Below are 25,957 nucleotides of genomic sequence, written 5' to 3'. Positions count from 1 at the left end.
GTGAGCTATTTTGTCCAAATAAAACTCCACCCTTTGTCTCTTCCTCAGTTTTCTGAGGAAAATTGGGAGAGTTCACATGTCTAGATCTGATTTTTGCATTACAGAACATCTAACACTCTTTTGGGATGTAACTGTATCTACATAACAATCTGTTATTACTGTGGGTAACTGGATAATCTGCCATTGTTTTTTACGAAACACCTCCAGACTCTGCTCAATCACTCCTTAGATTCCTGGTGTGTAGCTTACATGAGACCAGACTCCTGTGCATCCTTATGCAAGAGCAGCCTGAATTATACCGTTTATAATTATACCATTTAGTCACCTGTTCTTGAAAAAGAGGGTTTTCTGCTTCTTCTGCAACATGCAACGTATCGACTTTCCGTGAGTTGGAGTCGCACATTTTCCTTCTTTGTTTGAGTTCGTTCTTTTACAATTGCACTCTTGTTTCTTCTTGGCGACGTCCTGAGCTTCTCACGGCACGTTGTTGAGCAAGTCAAGTGCGTAAAGGACAGCTTTTCCCCCCCATGCTGCTCCCGGCAGGTTTCCTTACCCTACATTCCGTTTCATCCGAGAGTTCACGGAGATTTCTCCGCCCGGGCGTTCCTGAAGATCTCGCCCCACGTCCACGGGCCGGGCAGTCCGCTGACATGCTCAGCAGCAGGGGCAGTAGCTGGCAAGGCGTTAAAGTCCGTCGTCCCCGGGCAGAAGTCAGGCTGGACGGAAAGTGAGGACATCCTGAGGTTTCCTGTAGGCCTACCCCCTTCTCCTCCACGCCCTCTCCTCTCTCCCACCCCTCTCCTGGAAACGCCAAACGCTCGCTGCCGTGCCTGAGTACTTAAACCCGCCTCTGCTGCTGTGCGCTCCACCACAGAACCTCTGTACCCCCCGAGCTGCTCCACGGGGTTCGAGGAGAGCACAGCTGCCAGGGTCCCCCTTACGGACAAAAAAAAAAGAGAGGGAAAGAAAAAAGGAAAAGACACCAAACATTAACAAATGGCGCTCTCTTCTCCTCAAACACCAGGACAAAAAAAATGAACCTGGAATGACGACTGCAAGCCCCTTTTCAACCCCTCCAGCATCAGTGTGAAGTTTTTAGTTTGATTGAAGGCCCTTTTTTTGTGGTGTGCGGTGTGAAAGCTGTCCTAATTGAATGATAAAGTGCCCCGCGATGGAGCCTGGTGAATGGTTAACAATGCGATGCCTGTGTGTGGTAGAGGGATTTTGGTACAAGTCCAGCCTTCCCCTCTCCACTCCAAGAGGGGTCTATTATTACCCTCTCTGCTGGACTCTGTCATGTGACTCCTGCTCAGCCAATCGGAAAAGGGCATTCCACCATCCATGTGGTTTCAATGGCCTCATTTTTAAGGAACTGACTTTAGCTATCTCTGCACTGCTGTGCAAATTATAATCCTTGGCCTTGTAATTTTCTTCCTAGTTAGGCTGTTGGGGCTGTTTTTGTTCAGGCCTGTACAGTATTTTCCTTCTTTGTTTCTGCACAAGTGGCAGTGGAGCAGGTGTAGGCTGCTGAAACCCTGTTTTTGTCTTGCTGCTTGAACCACAAAATGTAAGTGGTATCCTGCAGGATTTTTTTTAGCGACGTATTTAAACCATGCCTATTTTAGGAGGCCAAATACATCCTCAGTACCTTTCAACTCTCAAGCATAGGAGGCTCTAAGGAATGTTTTTAAAGATTGACATATATCCTTTGCTGCTTTTTATAGCCTGTGAGTGATGGCACACGTTTTTGCAGAATGTCATCAAAATATTAATGAGGTTTATTGTCTAACGAGGCTTTAATCTTTAAGTATCCCACCCTGGCACTGGCACTACCTGTGTGGACAGCTAGAACCACTAGCTGAAAATAGCTGGTATGGATTCATGCCCCATTGCTACAGCTGAGAAGTGCAGAATTGTGTGCATTCTGAGCTTTTCAACAAGCCTTACAGCTCAGGGTTATTGCGAAAGACACACCAGAAGGTGTTCTTCCATTTACTTAGTGGGGTACCCTGTGTGTTTTGGGATGTAGACAGTGGGTGCAGCCTTCTGCTAGTATCAGTGGAGAGAACTCATGGGATTAACCATGGCAGACTGATTAAGGGTGTAAAATACAACTCTGGTTTTTATCCTTTGCACCCCAATACACTGAAGGTGGCATCTATGAGAAGGGTGGAGAAAGTGTGATGTGTCAACAAATCAGAATATTACATTTGGTCAAAAAAGCCGTGCCTTATCTAAACGGAGAATACAGAGGTCGTAGCTCTTTTTATTTTTTTTAAATCGGCATCATTCAGGACTTTGTCCAGCATTGCAAAGATTGAGTAGCGAAACGGGGATCACAGAGGAGAAGGTTTTAGAAACCCCGGGGATGCAGAAATGAAGCCTCTCTTCGCTGCTGGGAGAACTTTGATGTGCGGAGGGATGTGTGAAAATGATCCCCCCCCCCCCCCCCCCCCCCACCTCCAGGACGCAGTGATAAGAGGGGAGGCTCTGGCTGAGCAGACCTGCATATGGGCTCAGGCAGTAGCTGAATCCAAGATGGTGTGGCTGTGGACAATCTGTTAACTATTTTGCTTAAGCGTCTGTAATCTAATCCCCTGGCTGAATACTGTATGGTCTGTACAAGTGCACACACACACACATACGAACTAAAAAAACTCCCGTTTCCCCTGCTCCTAGTGTTGGGAGAAAGGACCACCCTCCTGCAGGCTCTCGGCCTTACCCTTTTCGTTTTCGGCAAAAGGCAAAAAACAGCCTCGCAAACGTGTTAATTATTCCGCGGACTGGAGTGTTTTTATTGGGGCCTGGAGCCGATGGGAGGTGTGTGTGTGTGCGGGGGGGGGGTTGGGGGCCTTTCGATTGAACTGCGCCGGCTGCAGTTGGTTTGTTGCATTTGTCACAGGGGAATCTATTCAAAACGTGGCTCTCTTTGGAAATCGCTGTCAGGAACGTTCAAAAAAGCCATGAAAAGGTGCTCCTTGTGTTCAGCTTCTTGGGCTCAGAGAGTGATATTTACAGCGTAACTGGCGTTTTCCCTTCTAATTAAAGTTCCGTACAACTCGTAGAGTATTTTAGTTTCGTGGACACCATCTCTTGAAAGGTTACAGCTAACAAAATCCAATGTGTTGTTTGGTTTTAGATTACAATTAAATATCTGTGGACTGATATGTGTAATAAAAAAACTTTCAAACTGAATCGGTGTGTGGTCTAACTTCTGTCCTCAGACTTCTGAGTGAGGTGTTGTTTCTGAAACGAATGTTTTGAAATTATTGATCTAAAGTTGAAATGAGGTTTCAAAGAAATGCGTGGAATATCTTCTTGCTTGGATTTGGCCTATGTGAAGTTGCATTGATGCACAGTTGATATATATAGAGCTCTTTTGCTTTCCTTTTTTTTTTTTAGTTTTTGAAGGGTGTCTTCATTAATAAAAATAATGAAATTTGTTGCTGAATCTAATAATTTAATAATAATAAAGGGAAAAGAACTGTTTCTCCTCTAATTGACAGAGCAGAGAAACCTCTCTATTGAAGCTGTTGTAGATTTGGGTAAACAATACCCTGCGCAGTACATGTTATTTTAAGCAGTGCTGACTTTGCCGGACTTAAAAATTGTTTGTTGCTGACCACATCTAAAACGAATTTACAGCATAAAGAGACATTGCATCTCATCAGTGTTGGAAAGGGACTTTTTTTTTTCTCTGCACTGCTGACACTTTAGGAGTCGCACGAGGAGGTAATATATTAGCACTTTTTTTATAAGGGGAACTGGGTTAGTGCTTTTATTTTAACCCCAATTTCGGAGAATATGATCACTGCATTCAACACGGTGAAGGTGCCTGCAGAGAAAATCTAGATTGTTGTTGCATTTAGGGAGATCGTTATGAGAGCGCAAAGGCCGACAACGGAATCCCACCACTTTAACGCATTTAATAACAACCATATGAGACGAACACCAGAGCAGAACCATCAAACACAAGTTTCTCACTGCAGCATCGCAAAACAGTGCAGCAGGAGCTTTTAATGGTGGGAAGCAGAATGGCAGCAGCATTGCGTCGGGCTGACAGTAGCTCCCATGCTTGTGCAGCTCCAGAGGCTGTAGGGGATGGAGCAGATGCACGAGGCAGCATTTGTGTGTGTGTGCGCGCGCGTTTGCGCGCTCTCTCTCTCTGGGCTTCCCCTCTTTGCGCAGTGCAGAAGGAGGCTGATGGAGCTGGCGGACTGCCCGTTGGCAGGCTGCCCAAAGCGCACGCTGCTCCAGAGCTGTTTCTGTCAGGACCAGGACTCCCTGCCAGTGTAGGGTTTCCCTCACCTTATTATCGGAACCCCGGTCAGCAGAGGCAGGGCCGCTGGCCGCGGTGTTGGGGACGCTGTTCAGGTCAACTACAGTGCGCGCCGGTGAAGGGGATGCTTCGTGCTCTCTAGCTGAGGTCTCGTGGTTCCTAGGTAGTGGGTCAGGGCTGGATGATGCTCACCTGTGTAACACAGGTTTACTGCTTAGGCATCATTCCAAGCCCGCTGGACTCGAAGGTTTTTCGCTGCCTCATTTTCAAAACTGGCATCTCGGTTCACATCACGCTGTTTGAGACACCAGACTGTTTTCTAAGCACATCGGAAAACATCATCCTTGAATATGTGCTTTTCAGTACGCTCTGTGTATTTATATAATGCTGCTTCCATGTTTATTTGGTCTGCGAGAGGCCTGAAGTTTATGTCAAGAATGGAGTAGAAGAAAAATATAAATAGGAAGGGTAGAGGCACCGTATTACTGCATTTATAGTGAAACGGAAGGGCCTTCCCTTGAGATAGTTATTGAGAATGTAAAGTCTACAGAGCTTGACCCTTTGGCCTATAATGGCAGGGTCTTGTCTCTTTTTCTAGTCTCTCCTCTTCTGAGAGCTGTTCTCTGTACACGTTTCACTTTCACCCCTGTGTCTTGCATTTTGCCAAAGTACCTGGTGACATTTCAGAAGCTGTCATGCAGAATCCTATCCAGGCTCGTTGGAACAAGCCGCCATTGGCGTTGTCAAGTCACTTACCACCCCTGAGCTCTTGAAAGCCTGGAAGGAGATCGGTTACTTGTGCAAACACTGGCTCTGCGGTTCCTGTAGGCCTGGCCGATGGGTGAAAGTGGGACGAGAGACACTTGCCAGAGCCCCTCTCTCTCCGTTGTTTCGGCAGATTACTAGAGGGGGAATGGGAGTTAATTGGACCACGTTAATTGCTTATTAGATCCAAAACTGCTTGCAGCACAGATGTCTTGACAAAATATTGAAAGCAATATTTGTGTGTTGGTAAAATACCGCAATTGTTCGTGCACTGCTGTCTGTTTGGGTTTTGGATCAATAGCCCAAAACGGGGCTTTTGTTTAGCGTGGTATTTCACCCTGTCACCAATACTCACTGCAGGACAATATTTGTTTACACGTATACGTGTGAAGTATGAAATAATGCTGCCTTTTCCTCAGATATCACTGAATCAGATTTCTAGGTAGTGTATTTTATACCCATACATCATGGAGAAAGTTATCTAAATTATTTTGAACAAAGAGTGTATGTCTTGTCCATACTAATTCATACCACCCATGTCAGAATGGACATTTTTTTCCGGTGAAGATTATGGCTGTATTATTGTAATTCCTCTAGGGTCTTGTTTACCAAGATGGCTTTTTGAACATTTCTTGCTTTTCTTATTAGCTCAAAACTAAAGCACATCCTGAAACCATGTGAGGTGAACATCTAAGGTGAACTTATCGAGAACATGTAAATTAGTATTGGCAAAAGGTTTGCCATAATTGTCACACAAGTGTACCTACTCTTGGATGTAACAAGGAACAATGAACAAATCGGTTGTAATAACGTTTATTATGTGTGGTGAACTAATAATGGTAGGAGACAGGTGTTTGAGAATGCTCTTGCCCCATTTATTCAGGGCTGAGCAGTTTGCATCTTTTGAGAACATGCCTTATATATGGGATTTATTGGATATAAATGGGTCAAAGATAGTGGTCTGCTGGTTTGCAATGTTTTAGTTTTAGTCTTAACTGAAAGTGTCTAAGAGCTGTGGTTCTGTATTTATATGGTGATCACTCTGGTCAGTCTCTGTTTGTTAATCACAGTTTCTGGGGGGAAAAGACCTCTGTGTAGGGTACCTACACAATGTCTAAGCATATCTTGGTTGCAGCATATCTTGCCACCTGCCAGGACCTGCTGAAATCTGCAATCCGTCTCTGTTGGCTCTTATTGCTGTGCACGTAGCTAGATTAGTGTAAATTTATAACGTAGTACTTTGTTGATTTGCACCAGTTTTTTATTCTGCCTACATTGTTTAGCTTTGGGATCTAGCTGGGATGGCAAAAGAGGTGAATGTTGCGTATCCTGTCGGTCCAGTCGTCATCTGTTGCTGTGCTCTTAAGTTTGCTCAGAACCCTGCTGTCTGCTGTGAAGAGGGACAAGCAGTTCAAGTGAAGAACGAGGGTGTTGGGGGAGGGCGGAGGGTGGTCTGACCGTGAACGGGTGACGGCTGGGCGAAGTGAGAGCAGAAAGGACCAGGCGAAGTCAATCGAAGAGATTGCAGAGGGGTGGCGAAAACCCAGCCGGGCACCAGGTGGAGAAGAGGCGGCCAGATGTGGTTGCTTTTGCATGGTCGGTCTTCTGGGGCACTTTAATCTAGCGTGTTTATTTTGGTATTGCTCGAACACAAGAGCGGATTGGCAGGGGGCATCTGAGGTATGGCTGCTTTAGCGACCGCAGGGGGATTAAAAAATCATCGGAACGAGTGTGCTGATTTTCGGGTGTTTGGGTTGGCGTCCCAGGCAAAGGGTTGCCTGTTTCTTGTTCTGTAATTACAATTAGCGTGCTCTCCACTGTGTAGCTCTTGTTGCCGTTGGCTGGCATTTTCCCCACTGTTTTGTTCTGAATGCCAACCCTATGGAGTGATTTGCTATCTTTGTGCCTAGTTAGACATCAGTAGCAAAGCATCTCTCGCAGGGAGGAGATTCTGCTCTGGTGGTGGTCAAGGAAACCCATCTTTGCGCAAGAGAGAGGATACCCTTGTAAACATCCAAGATTGTATTATGCTGTTTAATTAATTTTTTTCGTTATCATACATCAGTTAACTTCAAAACGTCTTTGGGTGTAGAGTGCAATTTGTCGGCTGTGGATGTCCGTCTTCCTTACAAAGCACACTCAGCTGCTTACAAAGGCTGTTTCATGGTGTCTTTCGAGGGGGGTGGTCTTGTGTGTGGTTTCGCAGCAGCTAACGCCATTTTTAACGACCTTTTTCTCCATGATGTCTTGATGTCGGGGAAACTAGGTCATAACTTTTTTTTTTAAAAGTGTTTGCGTCACAGTTGTACCAGGCAAATACAGCGCCTTTAAGCTGCCTCACTTTATCTGTCAGGTGACAAAGGATGGCAACTCGCAGGTTTGCTGGAGACTAAGACTGTGGTTTCACAGCCTCTGTGGTTTAACAGACATGCTTTGTGTTGAGGCTGTGTGCTACTAAAAGTGTGCTACTGGGCGAGAGCAGCTTCCATAGTTGCCTCCAATCTCTCTCAGCACTTCTGTTCTTTAACCTCATGCCCCTTGACTCCATGACACCTGGCAGAAAATATTTTAAGTCATCTGTTGCTGTCCCTGAGTTTAAAGGCAAGCTGTTTACTCAATGCAAAAATGAAGTCACGCACACATTTCTTATTGACAAGCTAATGGTTTCCACTTTTTTCAGACAATTGAATTAAAGTCTTTCCATTATTAGTGTAGTGTTATTGACATGCATTTGTTGTTTATTTACTACAAAGAAAAGCATGTACTTCTGTACACAAAGCGTGGCAGTTGTGTGGAACAAGCTGCACAGCCTTGCTGTTGAAGCTGGTTCTGCTTGATCCTTCAAGTAACAGCTGAATGAGATCCTCACGTCAATTATCTGCTGATAACTAAGTGAGCAAAATGGTCCCAGTGACCTCGTCTTGCTTACAATGTGCTGTAAATATGCATATAGTATGTAGAAATACTTTTAAAAAGCAACTGTTTTATATTCTTGATTTTTGTTGATTCATTTCTCCCAAACTTCTTCTGGTCCCGCAATCGTATTTCTTTATGAGCCCATGCATTTGATTAAGGAGACACAGCAGCTGACTTGAGAACGATATGAGAAGGACTGGTCAACTGATCAACCAGATGGACACTAAGGGTTGAAGAGTCTGTGTTTCTGCAGTCTTTCGGACTTGGTCAGTAACCATAAAGAAATGTGGTCTAGCATTGTTAGTGTGTCAGAAAACAAACCCTGCTAGCTATGATATTTTTAAACCCATCAAAGTATCGATTTTTGGTCTTCTACTACTTTGCTATTCATTTCATACTGCAAGTGCTCCTGATGCAGCCCGATCAGAAGCCGGTCTTGTCTGTAACTAGCTGTCCCAGGTCAGATAAGAGGGCAGGTGAGTGGCTCCACCCATTCCTTGGCCTGGTGTCAAGGTTTGACTGAACAATCTGGAAGATCTTTAGTTTGAGACATGAACTTGGCAGGGAGAGGGAGCTCCAGTTGGCCCAGCTGTAGATTATTAATTTCTGCTTTTAATTACACAAAATAAATTACAAGTGCTTAACATATCCCCCACGCAACTTTATTTTTGGCACCAAAGAGAATAAATGTTGCCTGTTTTGAATTTTGCAGATTTCGTGGTGCAAAGATTAAATGCAAACAAACTTTTAATCACGTTAGCAGGCTTTGCAGAAAGGGCTGCTCAGCGATCTCTTAAGGTTTGGATTCTCGGTTAGAAGTCATTTTAATAGTAGTCTTTGCAAAAAGAAGAAAAGAAAGGAATTGATTGGAGAAACACGGGCCCTGAAACATTACAGATTGAGATCACTGACAGAGCTGCCTTGGGGAAATATTAACAACTTGTAACATTTTAAGTGTGCAGCAGATTCCTCTAGGTGAGGCTCCTGCATATAAATGTAGGCATGTGTGGTATGTTTTGAAGAATATTTCACAAATGAGCTTTAGGCTTTTGTACCCAATACGGAATTGTTTAAGGTTTCATTCAGACTTGCCATATCAGAGCCGTGCATTCAGTGCAGATCATGCGGATCGTTATGGAGTTCATAAAGTCTTTTTGGGGTTGGGAAATGTAGTTCTAAACTAGGAACAAGTAAAGGTGTATTCCATGCTGCTCACACCTGAAGAAGGCTCCACAGCCGAAACGTTGTTTCCTTTCTTCTCTTTCCAGCAGGGAATAAACCCTTTACTTGTTCCTTTGCAGCCTACGTGTGCTGACGCAGCTCCCTACTTGAACTAGTTTTAAGCTATTCAGAAACAAATGAGGGTTAATATGACCGATAAGCTAGAGTTCCTTTTCGGTATTTCAGAAGAATTTTACCGGACAGATGGGGGAGAAATGTTTTTGTGAGAAGTAGAATGTCTAAATTGAAGTCTTTAGTAATACCAGTGTTTCAGAATATATCAGAAAAATAATATAAATCAAATCCTATTGTAAATTATTTTAATGTTCTGTCTCTCCCATATTGCAATCTTTTCTCTGCAATCTTAATATTAAAACATATTGTGATGCATGGTGCATATTATCATATTATCAGACATTCTGTAAATGCCATTCAAATGTACCTTAAGTTTACAGGATTATCCTGTGTTTTTTCTGTTGTTTGATTCCAGGTGGCTTGGTAGTCGGTGCTCCAGGGTCTCGTGTTCAGTTTTGGCATTGGGCGCGAGTTTACACATTTGCCTTGGTTCTCCTCTGTATTTTCCCACCTCCTGATGTCGTGCCAGTTTGCCCCTGCAACGGACTGGCGTTCTGTCACCCCAGGGGGGTGAGGGACAGTTGTGTGCTCTGAGACTTGCCTTGTGTCAGACTTGAGCAAAATGGATGGCTCACTGACAAGGGCTGGAGGAGAGATTTTTGTTTGGTGAAGGTTGCGTGATTCTAATACCCCAATTCTCTTGGTTCTCAAAATTGATTTTGTGCTTTAACTCCCTTGAACCATTTTCTGTACTTGAGATTTTGTGTCTAGCCCTGCTAAGTTATGGCTAACACAAGACCAGTGATGCCTGTTTTTTTTGTGACCTATCCCAATAGCTGAGCTCTGTATCATTTTTCAAGTCCCTGCCGATGTGAAGACGTTACCTTGTGTTGGTAATATGATACAAAAACCACACAACCCACTCTTTGTATCTGTGAAATTACATTTCTTTACGCAACAAGGAAGTGATTTTCACTTTTCTGGTTACACTTCAAGAAAATGCAGCACTTAAATTGCGTTTCGGTGGGGAAAAACATTCCCCTGGAATAACATGGAAAAAATCCAGCATGGCCCAAGGGCAGTTGTCAAACCCTTGGGCACGTCTTTCTACTCTGAGCTCAAAATTCGAAAGCTTCAGGATATCATCCCAATGGCTTACAGTTAATTAAACGTATAATGGGAAAAAAAATAAAGTTGTGTCTAATATACAGATGTACACTGGCATGACGTATAGTCCCTTTCACCAGCGATGACCTGTTTTGGAGGCGGTGCAACCTTTGCTTCAGTTTGCTGATGAAAAAGAAATTGTGGTTCTGTGACTTGTGACCATGAATTCTTTCCATAGGTATTGATTTGTTCAAAGTTTGGTCAGCGGTGATCCTTTGTATCTTACTCCTTAAGACAACCCTGTGTAATCTGTTGATGGATTTCTGAGCCCTCTCACTGATAATGCCCTTGACAGGGTTTACTGCACAGCCAGTGCTCCCTCTTTGTGTGCTTAGTTTGAAGCCCCAGTTAAGGCTGTCTTTATCATCCTGTTGTCAGTAAATCTTCTGTGACAACTTTTGGTGATGCAGTTCTTCCTTCCTCTCCAACTTGTGTCAGTATAATTTTTCTGTGTTGTTAACCTCTACAGGAAATGATGCACGGGCACTTCAGTTAAAAGACCATCTTGTGTGTAACCGGCCACTCCTTTAAATGAAACAAAAAAACTAGCACAATAACCTGACGGAGTTAATAGCAACATTCGGAGTTTAAATTATTGACTGTTCTGTTATTAACAGTAGAACTAGCAGATGCTAAAACGCATGATTGTGCTTTGGAAAACTTAATTTTCTTTTTGTTGAAAGATCCATGAAAAACATAGATGGCATATCATGTTTTCATCCTGTTTCTATAGACATGTATGAAATGTTCTTTTCGGTCTCTCCAGTTCAGTGGATGGACTCTGCTTGCCAGGCGTGCTGAAAAAGATTGATTTCCTGTTTCAAAATCGGAATTTAACATCCAGTCCAGATTTGATATCTAAAAAAAGATATATTTACAGACATTACTCATGAGGCAATACTTTTTGTGTATTTGGAGTTGCATATTTAGGGCTATATTCAGAGAAGTTCAAGTAGGTAGCGGTGTCAGCATGCATAGGCTGCAAAGGCACAAGTAAGGTTTATTCCCTGCTGAAAAGAGAAGAAAAGAAAAGCAACATTTCAGCTGTAGAGCCTTCTTCGGGTGTGAAGAACTGCATGGTCTCTCTTCACACCCGGAGAAGGCTCTACAGCTGAAATGTTGCTTTTCTTTTCTTTTCTTCTCTTTTCAGCATGGAGTAAACCTTACTGCTGGCAGCCTTTTGGACGACCCAAAAAATTAGCATCAGGTGTTGAATTAGTGAGATAAAGGAGTAGTTCTTGGCTACAAGTCTCGAGCTCCTCAAGGACAGTGGGTCGTGGGGTCGTGGTACGCGATGCCCTGCAGCGTTAATGTGAGGCACTCAGCCTAACGCTGGTTCCTGAGTGATGGAACGAAAAAGGTCTCACGCCCGCCACCCATTGAGGGCAGGAGGTCAAGGTTTCTTCCCTCGTGAAACTTCAACTCGAGTGGCTAAAAAAGTACAATGAGCGTGTAGATTGGGTTTGTCACCTTTAATCTTCTTATAACCAAGAAAGCGTGGTGATCCAGGTGATTACCCATTCACAGCCTGCAGGTTAGGAGCCGATTCCCTGTTTGTGTCTCAGAAAAAACTGGAGGAACCAGTAATTGGGTGCCGATTTAAGAGAGCCTAAAGCTTAAATGCTTGATTTTGTGACTTCAGGTCACAGAGCTCCTAAACCCAAAGCCATGGAGGTTATTGGGGTGCTGGATACAGTCCTCGCCCTGCTCTGTTGAATGCCATGGTGTGAGCGATCCTGCTCGCAGAAGTTTAAAGAAGGGATCTCGTCCAGCTCCGTGTACGAATAATGCAGATTTACCAGCTTCACCCCGAGGAAGGTTTCTCTCTCGCCTCTGAGGGATCCGTTTGCCCAGCAGTGCTATATCGGGCAGCGTGCAAGAAACATCTGCTTTCGCCCTCTTTGTTTGGAGTGCGAAGAAATTGGATAAAAATAGTGTTGCTGCTCGTTTGTGGGAGGAAAAGGAAAAAAAAAGGGACGCAGAAGGGTGAGCTACGGCTGCAGTGATTAACTGTAGTTCTGGTTTGAAGTTGTTGAATCCGAAAGAGGATTCATAAAAGGATTTCAAGGAGAGCACATCTGGGACAGCCCAGCTCGGTGGGTGGCATTTTCTTACTCCAACGAAGGTTGCATTTAATGCTGAGTGAGTGACTGCTTTGGTATTTGGGGTGGCGATTCTTTAATGATTCTATACCACTGCGCCACTTTTTATTTAACTCATTATCCCACACTGAACCATTCCTGTTACTGACTGCAAAACATGTTGCTGTAGGGCTGGTCGTCCTCCTTAGAATGAGGGGCCCATTAAAAAAACAGCATGCATGTTCTTAGACCTTTCCAACAGCCAGTCATTCATTGGCTCCTGCTGCAGCCCTGGTACTGCCCAAGGAACGCAAAGACTTGTGCATGCACTGCCGCGACACGCCCACCCGTCAGAACTGGGCATTGTGGGAGCTGGCAGGGACTGGAGAGACCGTGCGGTTCTCACAGGCTGTTCAGTAGGCTCTGGACAGAGCTGGACCAGTTGTGATCTGCATGTTGGACAATTTCACACCCCCTAGCTGGAAGCAGTAACATCTGAGCTTGAACGTCCCCCTGAGCAATCAACTGGGATTAATTAGCAACGAGTAGCATAGTGAACTGAATGGCTCAAAAGTCTCTTTTGTTTTTTTACTGTTTGCTGTCCTGCAACTTGTGTTGCCTCTGATGGACACTTCAAGTCCCTTCAGTGTTGGTGCTTTATTTGTCCTGGCATCCTCTTACCTCTATATTTATGCCATCAGGTGGCAGAACATGTGTTGTGTAAGAGGAAGGGTAACAGGTAGCTGCCAGTGGGAGTTCAGAATGCACTGGGCTTTGTGTTGTGTGCACCATGTGGAGTGGCAAGCTAGATATATTGCTGGAATTACTAAGAGACGGCTGAAGACTTCAGTGTATTCTGGGCCAGAGTCCAACTGGAACCGATGAAGAGACAAAGGCAGAGCTCTGATCGAAACAATGCATCAACCTCTTTTGAGAGGGAGAATCTCATCAGCAAGTCACTACTTCCCCAGTGTTGCAGGTCTGAGCCTGGGTCATGTCACTAGACAGTGCCCGGGATTTTCCCAAATGGCTGGGCGTAATCGGTAGAGCCACTCAGGCCAGGCTGGAGGCCAGGAAGCACATGGCTCTTGACAAATCTGTACTCCAGCAAGCCGCCGGGTGGCGGCAGGCTGGGAGAGAGGCGCACACCGTGCAGCTCAAAGGGTCTACAATGCAGACTGTAACGGGTGGGTACGTCTGCCCATCCTCGTTGTCCTCCTCGTGTGTATGCCAAGAAGCTGTGAAACAGTTGGAGATTCCACCTGGCTGTGTGGGCACTAGCCTTACACACAGCTGTGGCCAGATAGTTTGCATGACCTTAGTAGTGGAGCTAAAATTAGGATGAAATCAAATGTTTTGGAGCCTTTTCTAGAACTATTGCAAGATTTGCAACACAATAAGCCTAACTCATAATCCATTAGTAAGGAAGCAGACTGACTTAAAATATAGGTTTACGTATGATTTTGTCCCCTTGTTCTAATTGGTAAAGTACCTCGATGACAACAATACTGCACCTTTGAACTTTGCTCTTGACTGGTTGCTTTGAGGAAATTTACCTGCGCAAACTGGTTTTGCATTCACCTAGTTAGGACGAGCTTGCCTTAGTTTCAGGAATACCAGGGCTCTTGGGTGTCTTTTCACCCAGAGTATCTCTGCGTCTTCAGGTCTAGAGACACTGGGAGGCTGCCGGACCAAGATGTTTTAAATGTTATTTTTGGGGAATGGAAGGTAGTGAACATACAGTAGCAAGGAGGGGCACATGGCCAGCTCCACCAGCAGTTAGTGCTCAGTGGAAAAGAACAGATAGTACCCACCCCATCCCCCTCCCCCTCCCCTCTTTAGATCTGCCTCTAACAGTCTTTTCCCTTCCTCTGCTGTCACTTTGTGTCAATGTGGTCACTAAAGCATGACTTGACATCCTGTTCACTGGAGTCACTGAACTATCACTAAAGGCAAGCTCCAGTATTTAACCCCCCTCCCTCCCCTCTCCTCCACTTTGTGCTGTTATAGGGAGGAGGAGTCTTCATTCACTCATTACCCAACACCTTTCCCTGGGTCACAGTAGCTCTTTCTGCACGCTGTCAGTACCTAAAGCCAGACAGGTTGCAGTTTTTGAGGAATTTTTGCTATTTGAGCTGGGCTGAGTTTAGTTGCCCCTTTGTATCCCATATTTCCTTCCTCCAGGTAGTTCTCTTGAGGTGCTTGGTGAATAATATCTTGAGGTCAAGGGCTATCGGAGGTTAAACTTTTGAAACTCGAAAGGCTCAGGCAGCCTGTGAGATTAAATAACGCTTGCTGCCACCTAGCGGAATTCTGATGTCACTGCTGTAACTTTATTTTTTATTAAGACATGTCTCCTTTTATTTCTTTCTGTTATTGTATAAGTTCAGCATATTTTCCTATTGCAAGTAATTCTGCATTTGGAGTGGTTTATCCAGCTGGGCATTCTACTGGATCCGCTCAGCTGAAGCACCATCTTCACTCCAGCTACAGGTACTACAGCACCATTTCAGCCAGTATCTCAACACGCAACCATATTACAGTATTTTAAGAAAGCAGGATACTTCGAATGATACGCTGTGTACAAACACCTGTTGAGTTGCGTTTCCTTTGTAGGTATGATGTGACAGTCGAAAAGAAGGAATGTCTTGGGGGTAAGTAAATGAGCTTTAAGTTGTCACGTCAGTAACATGATGTTTTGACTCCTGGGAAGCCAGTCTTCAGGTTCAGATTCCAGAACTCTTAATGGATCTCTTCGGTCTTTCGGTCAACGAACTGGTCTAAGCCGTGTCCATCTCCTGGCCTGGAATCGTTTCTGAAGTCTGCAGGGGTGTGGTGTGCAGGAAGCAGGAGCAGTACCCCCGGTGTGTGATTTTTCTCTGAGGAGAGAAATCCGCTGTGTGACACTTGATATGTCCCCCAGGCTGCAGGCTCCTAGAGCTGTCAGTATTGGGACTATCCGGTTGAACCACATCGGTCTCAGCAGAACGAGATCTAGTAAATCGCAGAGGGTGAGCCAGGCAAGTACGTGCTCAGTTTGTTGTCGAAGGTGATGCAGTTCTGTAGGCCTTGATTTGAATTAAAACTCGTCATCTCGACATGCAACCCCATACATACATGACCGCGTTTCATCAGCTAAATGTTTCAGGCTTTCAATCAACTCTCATCAAGCAATAGGTTTCTACTTTATAAATGGACAAGGTGGTGGTTGGTCATCCTTTTTACATGAACTTGATGTCACTCTGTTCATCTGTTTTATCAGCCTGTTTTTATTCAAGGGCTCTTTAAGAATTATTTAAGTATGGTCCCTCAAAGATGTCCTGTGGGACTTTTTGCTTTTAAACTGGTCTCTGCTTTGCCGAAGGGCTCATCTTGGGAAATTGGGGTGAGTTGTGGGGTTGAGATTCTCTGTGACATAAATAGACATAGCAGGGGCTGGAGGCACCCCAGTTTTTGCCCTTAGGCTTCATGTTCAGATTGCATGGGCCAAACACAACAATAGGCAGAACTTCCCAGTGCCAGCGAAAGGCAGAGATGTCATTTTCTCCCTCTGTGCCTGCTGTGTGATGGCTATGTAATCATGTCACATACTGGGTAGGGGGCATTCCAGTTGTCATCTCCTCTTAACAGACTGCATCTCCCAAAATGGAGAAGACCGTCTTATTATTCATATTGAGATTTATACGTTACTAGACCACCATGTAGAAGCATGATAGCAAATGTGAAGGGGGGCACCCATTATCTGAACCCTTGATTCAACTCAAGAATTAGGAGGACTGGTTCTCAAGCATTCCGTTCTAGAATGCAAACATTCTTTTAGGGTCAGGGGTCACAGAATAGCTTTGTATTGTCCTTCATCTTTTTAAAATCCGTCTGGGACAATTATGAGTTGCCTCGCAGTGCTTGGATTCAGTGCATGTATTCATCTTTAGTGATCAAAAGCCTGTCTGCTTTAGAAAAGATGCTTCTTTATTACTGGTGTACGACTTATGGGAAATCGATAAAGCAAAGCAGTCTTAAGGATAGATTGTAATCTAGTTTTTAGCAGCCAGGGGATAATAGGAGATTACTGATTTTTTTTTTTAGAAAACTAGGTTATCATATAAAGTAAGTGTTGGGGAAAAGGTATAGTTCTTTATCGTCCTTTTCACAATCAGGAAATAATTCCTGCAACTTCCATTGCAATTAGGTCATTCACCATAACATGGTTTCTAGTCTATCATCTATTATCATATAGACAAAGACATGCAGTAGTTTTGCCTTGATTTGTCAAATTAACAGTGTAGCAGAAAGCTCTTTGAATCAAATTCCTTTACAGTTCCACTGAATGGCTATGGTCTTGTCAATTCACCTCGAAAGAGCAGCGGTTATCACCCCTTCCTGTCTTTCCTGGGTCTACTGCAGTGGGAACGACCAACATTTATAATTAGACTTTTAAAAGTGTGGAGCGATGAATAACGTGCTTTGAAACTGTGCTGTCTTCTGTGCTGGCCACCGATCAAGCAAGACACCCACTTCAAAAGTGAAAAGCTGCTCTGCGGAGAGGAGGTTGTCTGTTGTCTTGTGTTTGGCGAGAGCAGAGTGGTGCTAACAACCCTGTTTGTGTTTCACTGCAGTGTGCTAAGGATGTGCTGTACTACATCTTCCTCACCCCCAACCATCACTGTTGGGACTGGGTGAAAAGGAGCTTCGAAGTGGGGTTCTCTTTTCACTTGCATCTGAAAGGTAAAGACCCTTCCCTGCATCTCGAGGGCTTTCGGTCTCTTCTGTCTTATTTTTTATTTTTATTACCGAGTGCAAACGTGAGGAAATGAGGCCATAGAGGAAAGGGCAGATTGTGGGCGCTGAGATGTCAACTCATCACCGAGGTCTGTGACCTTCATTGACGCTGCCAAGACTATGGAGCGCAAGAGCAGTGCATCGCCACAGCAAGCTGTCTTTTTGGTCCACGTTTTCAGAATGCAGAAATGAACACAAATAGTCTGTTAAAATTTTTAAGGGCAGACAGTTCATGGGGTAGTTTTTCCCGCGCAGACGGGCCTCCACTCATAAGCTTCGAGCACTTTGAGAAGCACCAGGGTGAAGAGCTTCTCGCAGGGCGGCAAAACAGAAGGACATAGGGCACTCGGGGTTATCGAGGACGTGTGTGGCTTCGGACCAGGACATGAGTGTAAAAACTCCAGGGTGGTGAGTGATACAGAGGCTGATGTTTTTCAGATCGGACCTGGGCACCTGAAGCCAGCCGCCCCCTGCATCTCGTCCCACCCGGCTCGCGCTCTCCACCCCCTCCCCCCCCCCACCCCCGCCCGCCGTCGAGCCGCCACACAGGAGCCTGGAAGCGTGGGGAGCAGAATCTGCCTTTTCATGGCCCCGGCCCCTTAAGACTGCCATGGCAGCAGCTGCCACCGATGACCCAGGCCAGATTACCGCAGTAACGCCGGAGGACGAGGACGAGTGTGCCGCCGCCGCCGCCAAGCTTTTCGGAGGCAAGCCGCCGCGATCGGAGAGAGCCGAGAGGGACGACCGCAATCCCAGGAGCTGCGAGTGCGAGGTGTGCGGGGCGCTGTTCAGCACGCAGGACAAGCTCCGGATCCACACCTACTGCCACACTGGTGAGAAGCCCTTCCGCTGCTCCCAGCCCCAGTGTGCCAAGGCCTTTGTCTCCAAGTACAAGCTTTTCAGGTAAGCACCGCAGGGTGATCAACAGAGGACTTTCGGCTGCGCTGGGATTGAAAGATGGAAGATGGGTGGTCAAGACGGTGACCTTTTGGTGGTGGTGGTGGTGGTGGGTGGGGAGTCTGATTTGGAGCCATGCGATCACAATCCCTCAGGTGGCAGCTTCGCACCTTTGGCTCCTCAGCCAAGAGCAGGCAGCGAATTTCTGAACCTGCGGATCTTCTCGTACCGAGCGGGGTTGTTATTGCAACAACACAACTCTGGGTTGAACTACACGACACTACGCGGCGTCCAAATATTCATCCACTCTGTAGAGCTTCGTTGAGGAATGGTCGTAGGCTCTCCAACTTGATCTTTGAAACAGAACTGTGTAGAACATTGGAGAACCATTTTTATTCAGTTAAACATCGTGGCTTGGTATAAAGCATTACAGGATGCAACACACAGTTTACTGCAAAACCTCTTGATAGAATTCATTTAAAGAGAGGAAGAAAACCCTCCTAGTATTCTCGTCTGTAATTGTCTGTAACCCCACCTCATCTCTTCCGTCTCCTACAGGCATATGGCCACACATTCTCCGCAGAAGACGCACCAGTGCACGTTCTGTGAGAAGATGTTCCACCGGAAAGACCATCTCAAGAACCACCTCCAGACCCACGACCCCAACAAGGAGGCCTTCAAGTGTGAGGAGTGTGGCAAGAACTACAATACCAAGCTGGGCTACAAGCGGCACGTGGCCATGCACGCGGCCACCAGTGGTGACCTGACGTGCAAGGTCTGCCTGCAGAGCTACGAGAGCACACCCGTGCTGCTGGAGCACCTCAAGAGCCACTCGGGGAAGTCCTCAGGCGGTGCCAAGGAGAAAAAGCACCCCTGCGACCACTGTGACCGGCGCTTCTACACCCGGAAAGATGTGCGGCGCCACATGGTGGTCCACACGGGGCGCAAGGACTTCCTGTGTCAGTATTGCGCCCAGCGCTTCGGCCGCAAGGACCACCTGACCCGGCACGTCAAGAAGAGCCACTCTCAGGAGCTCCTGAAGATCAAGTCGGAGCCGCCTGACATGCTGGGCCTCCTGAACTCTGGCTCACCCATCTCTGTGAAGGAAGAGTTCAGCCCCATGATGTGCATGGCTTCTTCCAAAGACTCTATGATGAGCAAGTCCTTCAGTAACAACTTCCCCATGGGCATGTACAACCCCCACCTGCAAAGCATGTCCAACTCGGGGGTGACGCATAGCTTGATGCCCAACTCTCTCTCTGCTGCCATGGGAATGGGCTGCCCCATGGAGTCTCCTTCCCCCATCCACCACCACTCACCCCCTCCCCAGCAGCCCCCACCGCCCAAGTATCAGCTCGGATCTACCTCATATCTGCTGGAGAAGCCCCTGAAGGTGGAGATGGAAAGCTTCCTCATGGATCTGCAGAGCGGGCTCCCTGTCTCGTGCGCAGAATCCCACCCCTCTCCGCCCAAGGATGGGCTGGAACACCAGCCATCCCTGGATGACCTCTCCGGGGAGCACCTCCTGTCCAAGAGCCCGGCCATCATCGCCGAGTCTCTCTGCGCTGCTAATATGGACTTCTCCCACCTGCTGGGCTTCCTGCCACTGAACCTTCCGCCATATAACCCCCCGATGTCCTCCAGCGGGCTGGTCATGGGCTACTCCTCCCAGGGCGATCCCCAGCCGCCTCTAACCTCTTTGCAACCTCAACCTCAAGAGACTCAAGGCTCTGTAAGCAGCTTAAGCCTTGGGCCTCTCCACCCTCTGCCTCCAGTGTTCACCAGCAGCCTCAGTACAACCACTCTGCCTCGCTTTCACCAGGCGTTTCAGTAGGCCACCTCCTCCTGACGGCAACCTCCCCTCGAAAAGACAAACGCTTAGAAGCCTTAATTAAAGCTCCCAAAGCTTTTCTCCGAGGCATGGGAGGACAGCTACGCCTTCTCGCCGAGGAGCTTTCATTAGGGTTTTTCTTTTCCTCTTCAGCTAGATGGCAGCATTGGCAAGTCGATTAAGGAGGTACGGTACTGTAATATGGTAAAAGACTAGTTATGAGAGAGTCATATCCTTTGGTTTTTCGAGGGAGCATGACGCGTTTGGAGTGAGTTAAGCAAGGATCTGATTTTTTAGAGTTTTTTTTTTCTTCAAATGTGAAATATGCCACCTGCAGTTTCTCTTCCTCTCCTGTGTCTCAGGCACTTCTTTGCAAGCTGATATTCTGAGGTGCAGACAGGCTCCCCTTCACATTGCCAGCGGGGAAATTTGTGAAGGGCCCGAAAGCAAATTTTCTGGAAGGTTTCATCCGTGGTCGGTTTGCTTACTATGTTGTACATCTTGTATCTCAGCAATACACCACTCCGACATGCATATTTCTTCTTCTGAGGGCAGTATGGAAACAGAAGCTGCAGAAATTAATGGGAGTTTTGGTCTTAATAAGAAGAAGCACTTTTCTGAAGGAGGCACTTCATGCATTTTATTTAAAGAATGCAACCCAAAAATAATCATACTACTGTATGTGTATGCATGTACAGCTGTATGTGTACTATGTGAATAATAAGGAGGGGCAGCTTCAATTTCTGTTAAAGCAAAACAGAAGCGTGATCTAGGCATGCAGTCCGAAGCTAGTGGAGGCCAGGGGAGAAAACACTCCATTTGCTTTCAGTCTTTTGCTGGTTAGAGTTCACATTCTATTCTGGTTCAATCCCTGACTCTGCCACTCACTCACTCACTTTGTGTCATTGTGACTGAACTCTGCACGAGTCCAAAAGGCCAGGGTCCATTGCACTGGGCACCAGTGAAAATGGCTGAAGAGCACACTTTCCAATCCCTGGGTCTCCGTTAGGTGCTTTGGATAAAAACATTAGTGAAATGACAAATTCTAAAATTGCATATTCGCAACTAAAAATACTCTGGCTTTAAAGGTTTAAATGTCTTCAGTATTAGCACAGGCTTCAATTACTGTGCTGTGTTGTTGAACGGAGACTTTGTCTTAATTCTGGTGGTGTTGCCCTTGTAACATACTTGTTAGGGCGAGGAGACAAACCAGATATTTTTAGTTGACACGTTGGGATTGTTGATGAAGCCTGGCCGTAATGTACTGCCTGTCTGCATTGCTTTGTGGTGTTAATGATAGCTTCATTAGCATTGCAGAGTCAGTAAACTTAGAAACTTATGCTGAGGTCTTCATCTCAAGTAACAAGGGCAGCATGTTACTTTATTTGTGAACAAGTCAATATGGTGCTAACTTTATCTGGACTTATAGAGAAGGAAAGCTGCCTGTTTTGTAAATTAGAATGATGCCTTTTCACAAAACCTTCAAAACCTGTTTGCTGTATAATGACAAGGAAAACTGGAGAACAGCTTTAAAATAGCCTTAAACTTTCCAGATAACATTCACGTCAAATGCAGGGTAGTTCTTATGTGCTGGGAAACAAATGTTGTATTGATGGCTGAATTTCTGGGCATTTCCCCGTGAATTGGACAGAATTCCATCTGCTGTATACTGCCTTCTGTAATGTTTCCTTCGAAATATTTTAAGTAACCATTGTAAAGTGTCACAAGACAAAACTCCACATTAATGACTTAATTCACTGCAATCTTACTGAGAGAGTATTTCAGTGTCTCACAGTTTGAATCCAAGGTCTTCTTACATATATAAACATACAGCATAGAGTTTCAAAAAGTCCTTCTCCCAAGAGTAGAATTGATCTACATCCAGCTGTTTTTTCCTAACTAGTTGTCTTCATTCTGACACTAATTTTTACAAAAGTAAAAATCCTTAAGATCTGTGTGTCTTTTGACACTCTGCCTTGTATTATATATATTTAAATCTAGGCAGTTTTAGGCATTTGTTTTAATAACCCTGACATATGTGAATAGTTAAACAGAAACATTTTAAGAACATTTTGCAGTGTACGAACAAAAATATATCTAAATGACTTTTTTCAGTAAAATTGAATATAGTTAGTTGTATAAAGTGTTTTTATACTGGTGTTCATTCAAGTTTACATACGTGTGTCATACATGTACTGGTCTAAAGATGGATGAAGCAATAGATGTCTGTGATAGGCTTTTCTCTTTAACCTTTCATTCATAGGAGCTAAATTAGAGCAAACGTGATTTGTGAATTAACAGGTATACAATTGCATAACGAGGACTATAATGTGCTTAACTTTAAGAGAGTCATTTTTCTTTCCTCCCATGGGGAATGTAAATACCAGCCCCATCAGAGTACAGAATGAAGACCCCATTTGATTGATGAAGTGTGGTCTAGTACAAGAGACATATTCCTTTTAAATGAAACTATTATTAAATTAATTGACAAAAAGGGCATTCAGGCATCTAGAACGTGCCTTTTGCTGTTCATGAGAATGAAGGAAAGCTGATTACAGGTAATCAAAGTTCTGAAAAGTAGGAATGAGAAAAGTCTTAAAGAAGTCTTATTTCTTCCGATAAAGCTAAGCTAAATTGGTTTCCTGTGATATTTATTTGAGTACCCACGACGTACAGCAAGTTATTCACATCACTGGATCACATTTGCTCTCACAAACCTGAACCTGAAGTATTGTATATAACATTTATGTACCATTGGAAACCCATTAGGAAACCACTACTGGTTTTATGAGTACAGCCCTTCACTTAAAAAACTGAAACCCCACTATTACTTTACTGCTGCTTCAAGTATGCTTAAACAGATATTTTATTTAATGTACATTGTCTTTTCATTCTGTTTCTATGGCTGCTTTAATTCAAGAGCATAATGACAAAGTTGTACAATACCAAGATCACGCAATGATAACTCAGAAACACAAAACAAAAAAATCTAATAGGCAGTACTGTTGAGTTTTATATATGGATTTCTCTTTTTCTTCTGTTTATTATACAGGACCTCAGAACAACAACACACCACCTCATGAGAATTTATTACTAACAATCTAGGAGGAAAAACCGAATAGGGAGGGGTGGTGATGTGGCATTCAGCATTGCTGCCTCACAGCTCTGGGGTCCTGGGTTTGATTCCAAACTGGGACACTTCCTGTGTGGAGTTTGCATGTTCTCCACCATGTTATGATGGGTTTTGCTTACGTTTCCTCCCATCTTCCAAAGATTTGCTGGCTGTTGTGTGTCCTAAACTTACTGTGATACCCTGACATCCAGTTTGTAGTTCCGCCTTGTATCCTATGTAACTGTGATGGGTAATCAATGGCCACCGGGAGTAAAATAGTTTTCCGATAATGGACTTGATTTAAAAAAGCAACATAGAGTTGCATCTTGAAAGATATTTACTGTATCTTATAATTGATGCATGCTGCATTTGTCTTTACTGAATGAAGATTCTGCCCTTTCTCCTCAGACAAAAAACTGATACGATAGTAAGTAAAGAACCCTCTCTCCAGACAGCTGCCCTCTCAAGGCTGATATTTCCATGATTCTTATCTGTGGGTCTGGGAAAAGGCACAGAGAACAGATCCAATCCAGAACAGATCAAGGGTCTGCCACAGTTTGAGCTTATGTTCCCAAGGGACAGGGATGGTCCTGTGTTATTGACCTGGTCCACACTGCTTCCTGTGTTTCTGAATTGTCATCTCCACTTGATTTCTATTTTTCACAGTGTTGATTTACTATCATGTTAATTTTGTTGAGAATTTCCAGGTGTGGTCAGTCGACAGTTTCAACGCACTCTGTTGCAGTGTTTTAGAAGTAAACTAGAGGTATATTAAAGATTAAATGCAGCAGGATCTTCACATTCATTGCTAAGCAAAAGGGAGGGTTTATAAGACCATGCCTTTACAGACCGTGACTAGGATATTTAGGGCTGTCATATTTTTAATCTAAAAAGTGTTTGGTGTTTCTAAGTCTCCCAAACATGCAAGAACTACTTCTTTAGCTATGTGAGGTCATTAGCTATTCTGTTTTTCCTCCTAAGGTTTCTGTGAGCTTGTCTGAACTCTAGCACTTTCAAAATTCAGAAGGAGTATTTCTTTTAAAAAGAGGTATTTTTAATCTTGTACATTTACGTGCCATTAACAGATTTATGATTCCACGCGTTTTCCTTTTTACAAAAAAAATACTTGGACATAAAATAGGTTTTAACGGTGCTGTTTCCTTCTTGCATATAAGGGTGCCTTTTGCTCTAGAGTTGGCAGGCTGAGAGAAAACAAACTATGACATAAATGGCTCCTCAAACGTCTTATCGCATCAAGTTGAAAATGAAAATTCAGTTTCACTGTAATGTTGTAATTCAGATTTGTAAAGATTCCATGAATGTCTGCATAAAACTCCCTAGAAAGTAGTTGCAAAGAACGCAGCCTTTTCTGCCCTGGAACTCAATTAAAAATATATATTTTTGGGAATTTCAGTATACTCTACTTCTTTATCTTACAGTTCTCTGCTGTAACCTGTGGCGCAGTGCAGGACTATACCGGCTGTGGGTTTTTAAAGGTCTTCCTAGTAAAACTGAGGGGGAGAGAACTCTGCCCCCTTCCCCATGACTGCACCCACGATTGTAGACTCTGATCGTTGTAGTACACCATTAAAGTCCTCAAAGAACTCGAAAGAGAATAAGAACAATAAAAGCAACAAAGGAGTAGATCTGAAGTTGAATTAACCCTTAGTCAAGTTTAAAACAGACAACAAAAAGACTAATGAAAATTCCTTGCAAGAAAACTAGGGTATACTTCTATAAACCAAACTAAAATTAAAATTCAAGTGGGCGTTTGCTTTGCAGTATTGCATTCAAGCTTGTTTGAAGATAGAGAGACCATGCCAAAAATAAAGCTAGAATACACTAATCTGTGTGATGGAGAAGTGACGGCTATTTCAGTGTCCCCCTATGTCACTTCAGATACCAATAATTTTAATTGTCTAGAGATGATACAGCCTTAGCTGCATATCAGTCCTCATAGGGGGTGAGATAGGGTTCAGAAAAGTGCTTTACTGATGAGATGATGACTCAATGAAGCCCTTTTCTGTGATTTCTTACCATGCACAAAACTAAATCTTTCCTAGCATGGGTCTAAATTAGTGAGAGCAGTTTTCTGTACATCTGTCTTGTTTTGTTTCAGCCAGTTATAACCTCCATGTACTTATTAGTACTGCACTTACTCTTAAAATATTGTACTAGTAGGTACAGAACACATCTTGAAGGGAATAAAGTGAATTCCAGGAAGAAAATCAGATTTAAAAAACTAAAAACAACTATATATATATGTGATATTGATTTTGCTTTATTATGAGAAACTGGGTACTGTCTATTAAAGACAAAATCCATGTGTAGTTTTATATATTTTAGCTTAATGTTAAGTCTTGCATTCCAAGTTCTTTATGTATCTTTAGTAACTAGTTTTTAGTATGCTCTATTACTGCCACCTCAGAAAAAAGTGAAAGAAAACAAAAGGTGTTTTGTGTTCATCCTACACTATTTTTATATAGCATGGTATTTACATACTACAGGGAAATTGTAAAAAATCCTTCAGAGAGAGGAAGAACGTTTTATAAGAAAGATGTCTTCTTTTTTTTGTGCTCAAAAAGGTTCCACATACAATCAGTTGCTGCAATGTAAAATGACAGATTTTTTTTTTATATTGGTTGATCCAAAGAAAAAAGCTACAGCAAACATATTTACTTATTGTACAGAACGTTGTACTTTTTAACTTTTAATGTGTTATGGTAAAAATGATTAAAATACAAACATGGTTCAATGCTTTTGTCTTTTTTAAAAAAGAAAACACGTAAACACTTCAGATTCCCGAATTGGGGACGAGGGGCTGACAATGTCTA

General features: G+C 44.1%; 1 protein-coding gene across 1 annotated transcript in view; it reads left to right on the top strand.

Annotated features, from left to right (window-relative positions):
• The window catches only part of plagl2 (pleiomorphic adenoma gene-like 2), a 34,812-nt gene extending 8,940 nt beyond the window's left edge, over positions 1-25,872 (top strand). Inside the window, exons 2-4 of the mRNA XM_006639626.3 lie at positions 17,121-17,229; positions 17,722-18,186; positions 18,739-25,872. Coding sequence (XP_006639689.2) covers positions 17,894-18,186; positions 18,739-20,014 — 1,569 coding nt within the window. The 5' untranslated portion in view covers positions 17,121-17,229; positions 17,722-17,893 and the 3' untranslated portion in view covers positions 20,015-25,872. The remainder of the gene's footprint in view (positions 1-17,120; positions 17,230-17,721; positions 18,187-18,738) is intronic.
• Positions 25,873-25,957: the final 85 nt, after the last annotated feature.

This window comes from Lepisosteus oculatus, chromosome 16, assembly GCF_040954835.1.
Source record: "Lepisosteus oculatus isolate fLepOcu1 chromosome 16, fLepOcu1.hap2, whole genome shotgun sequence".
Classification (NCBI taxonomy): Eukaryota; Metazoa; Chordata; class Actinopteri; order Semionotiformes; family Lepisosteidae; genus Lepisosteus; species Lepisosteus oculatus.
Note: the sequence above shows the minus strand (reverse complement) of the source record. Positions and strands in the feature narration are given on the sequence as shown.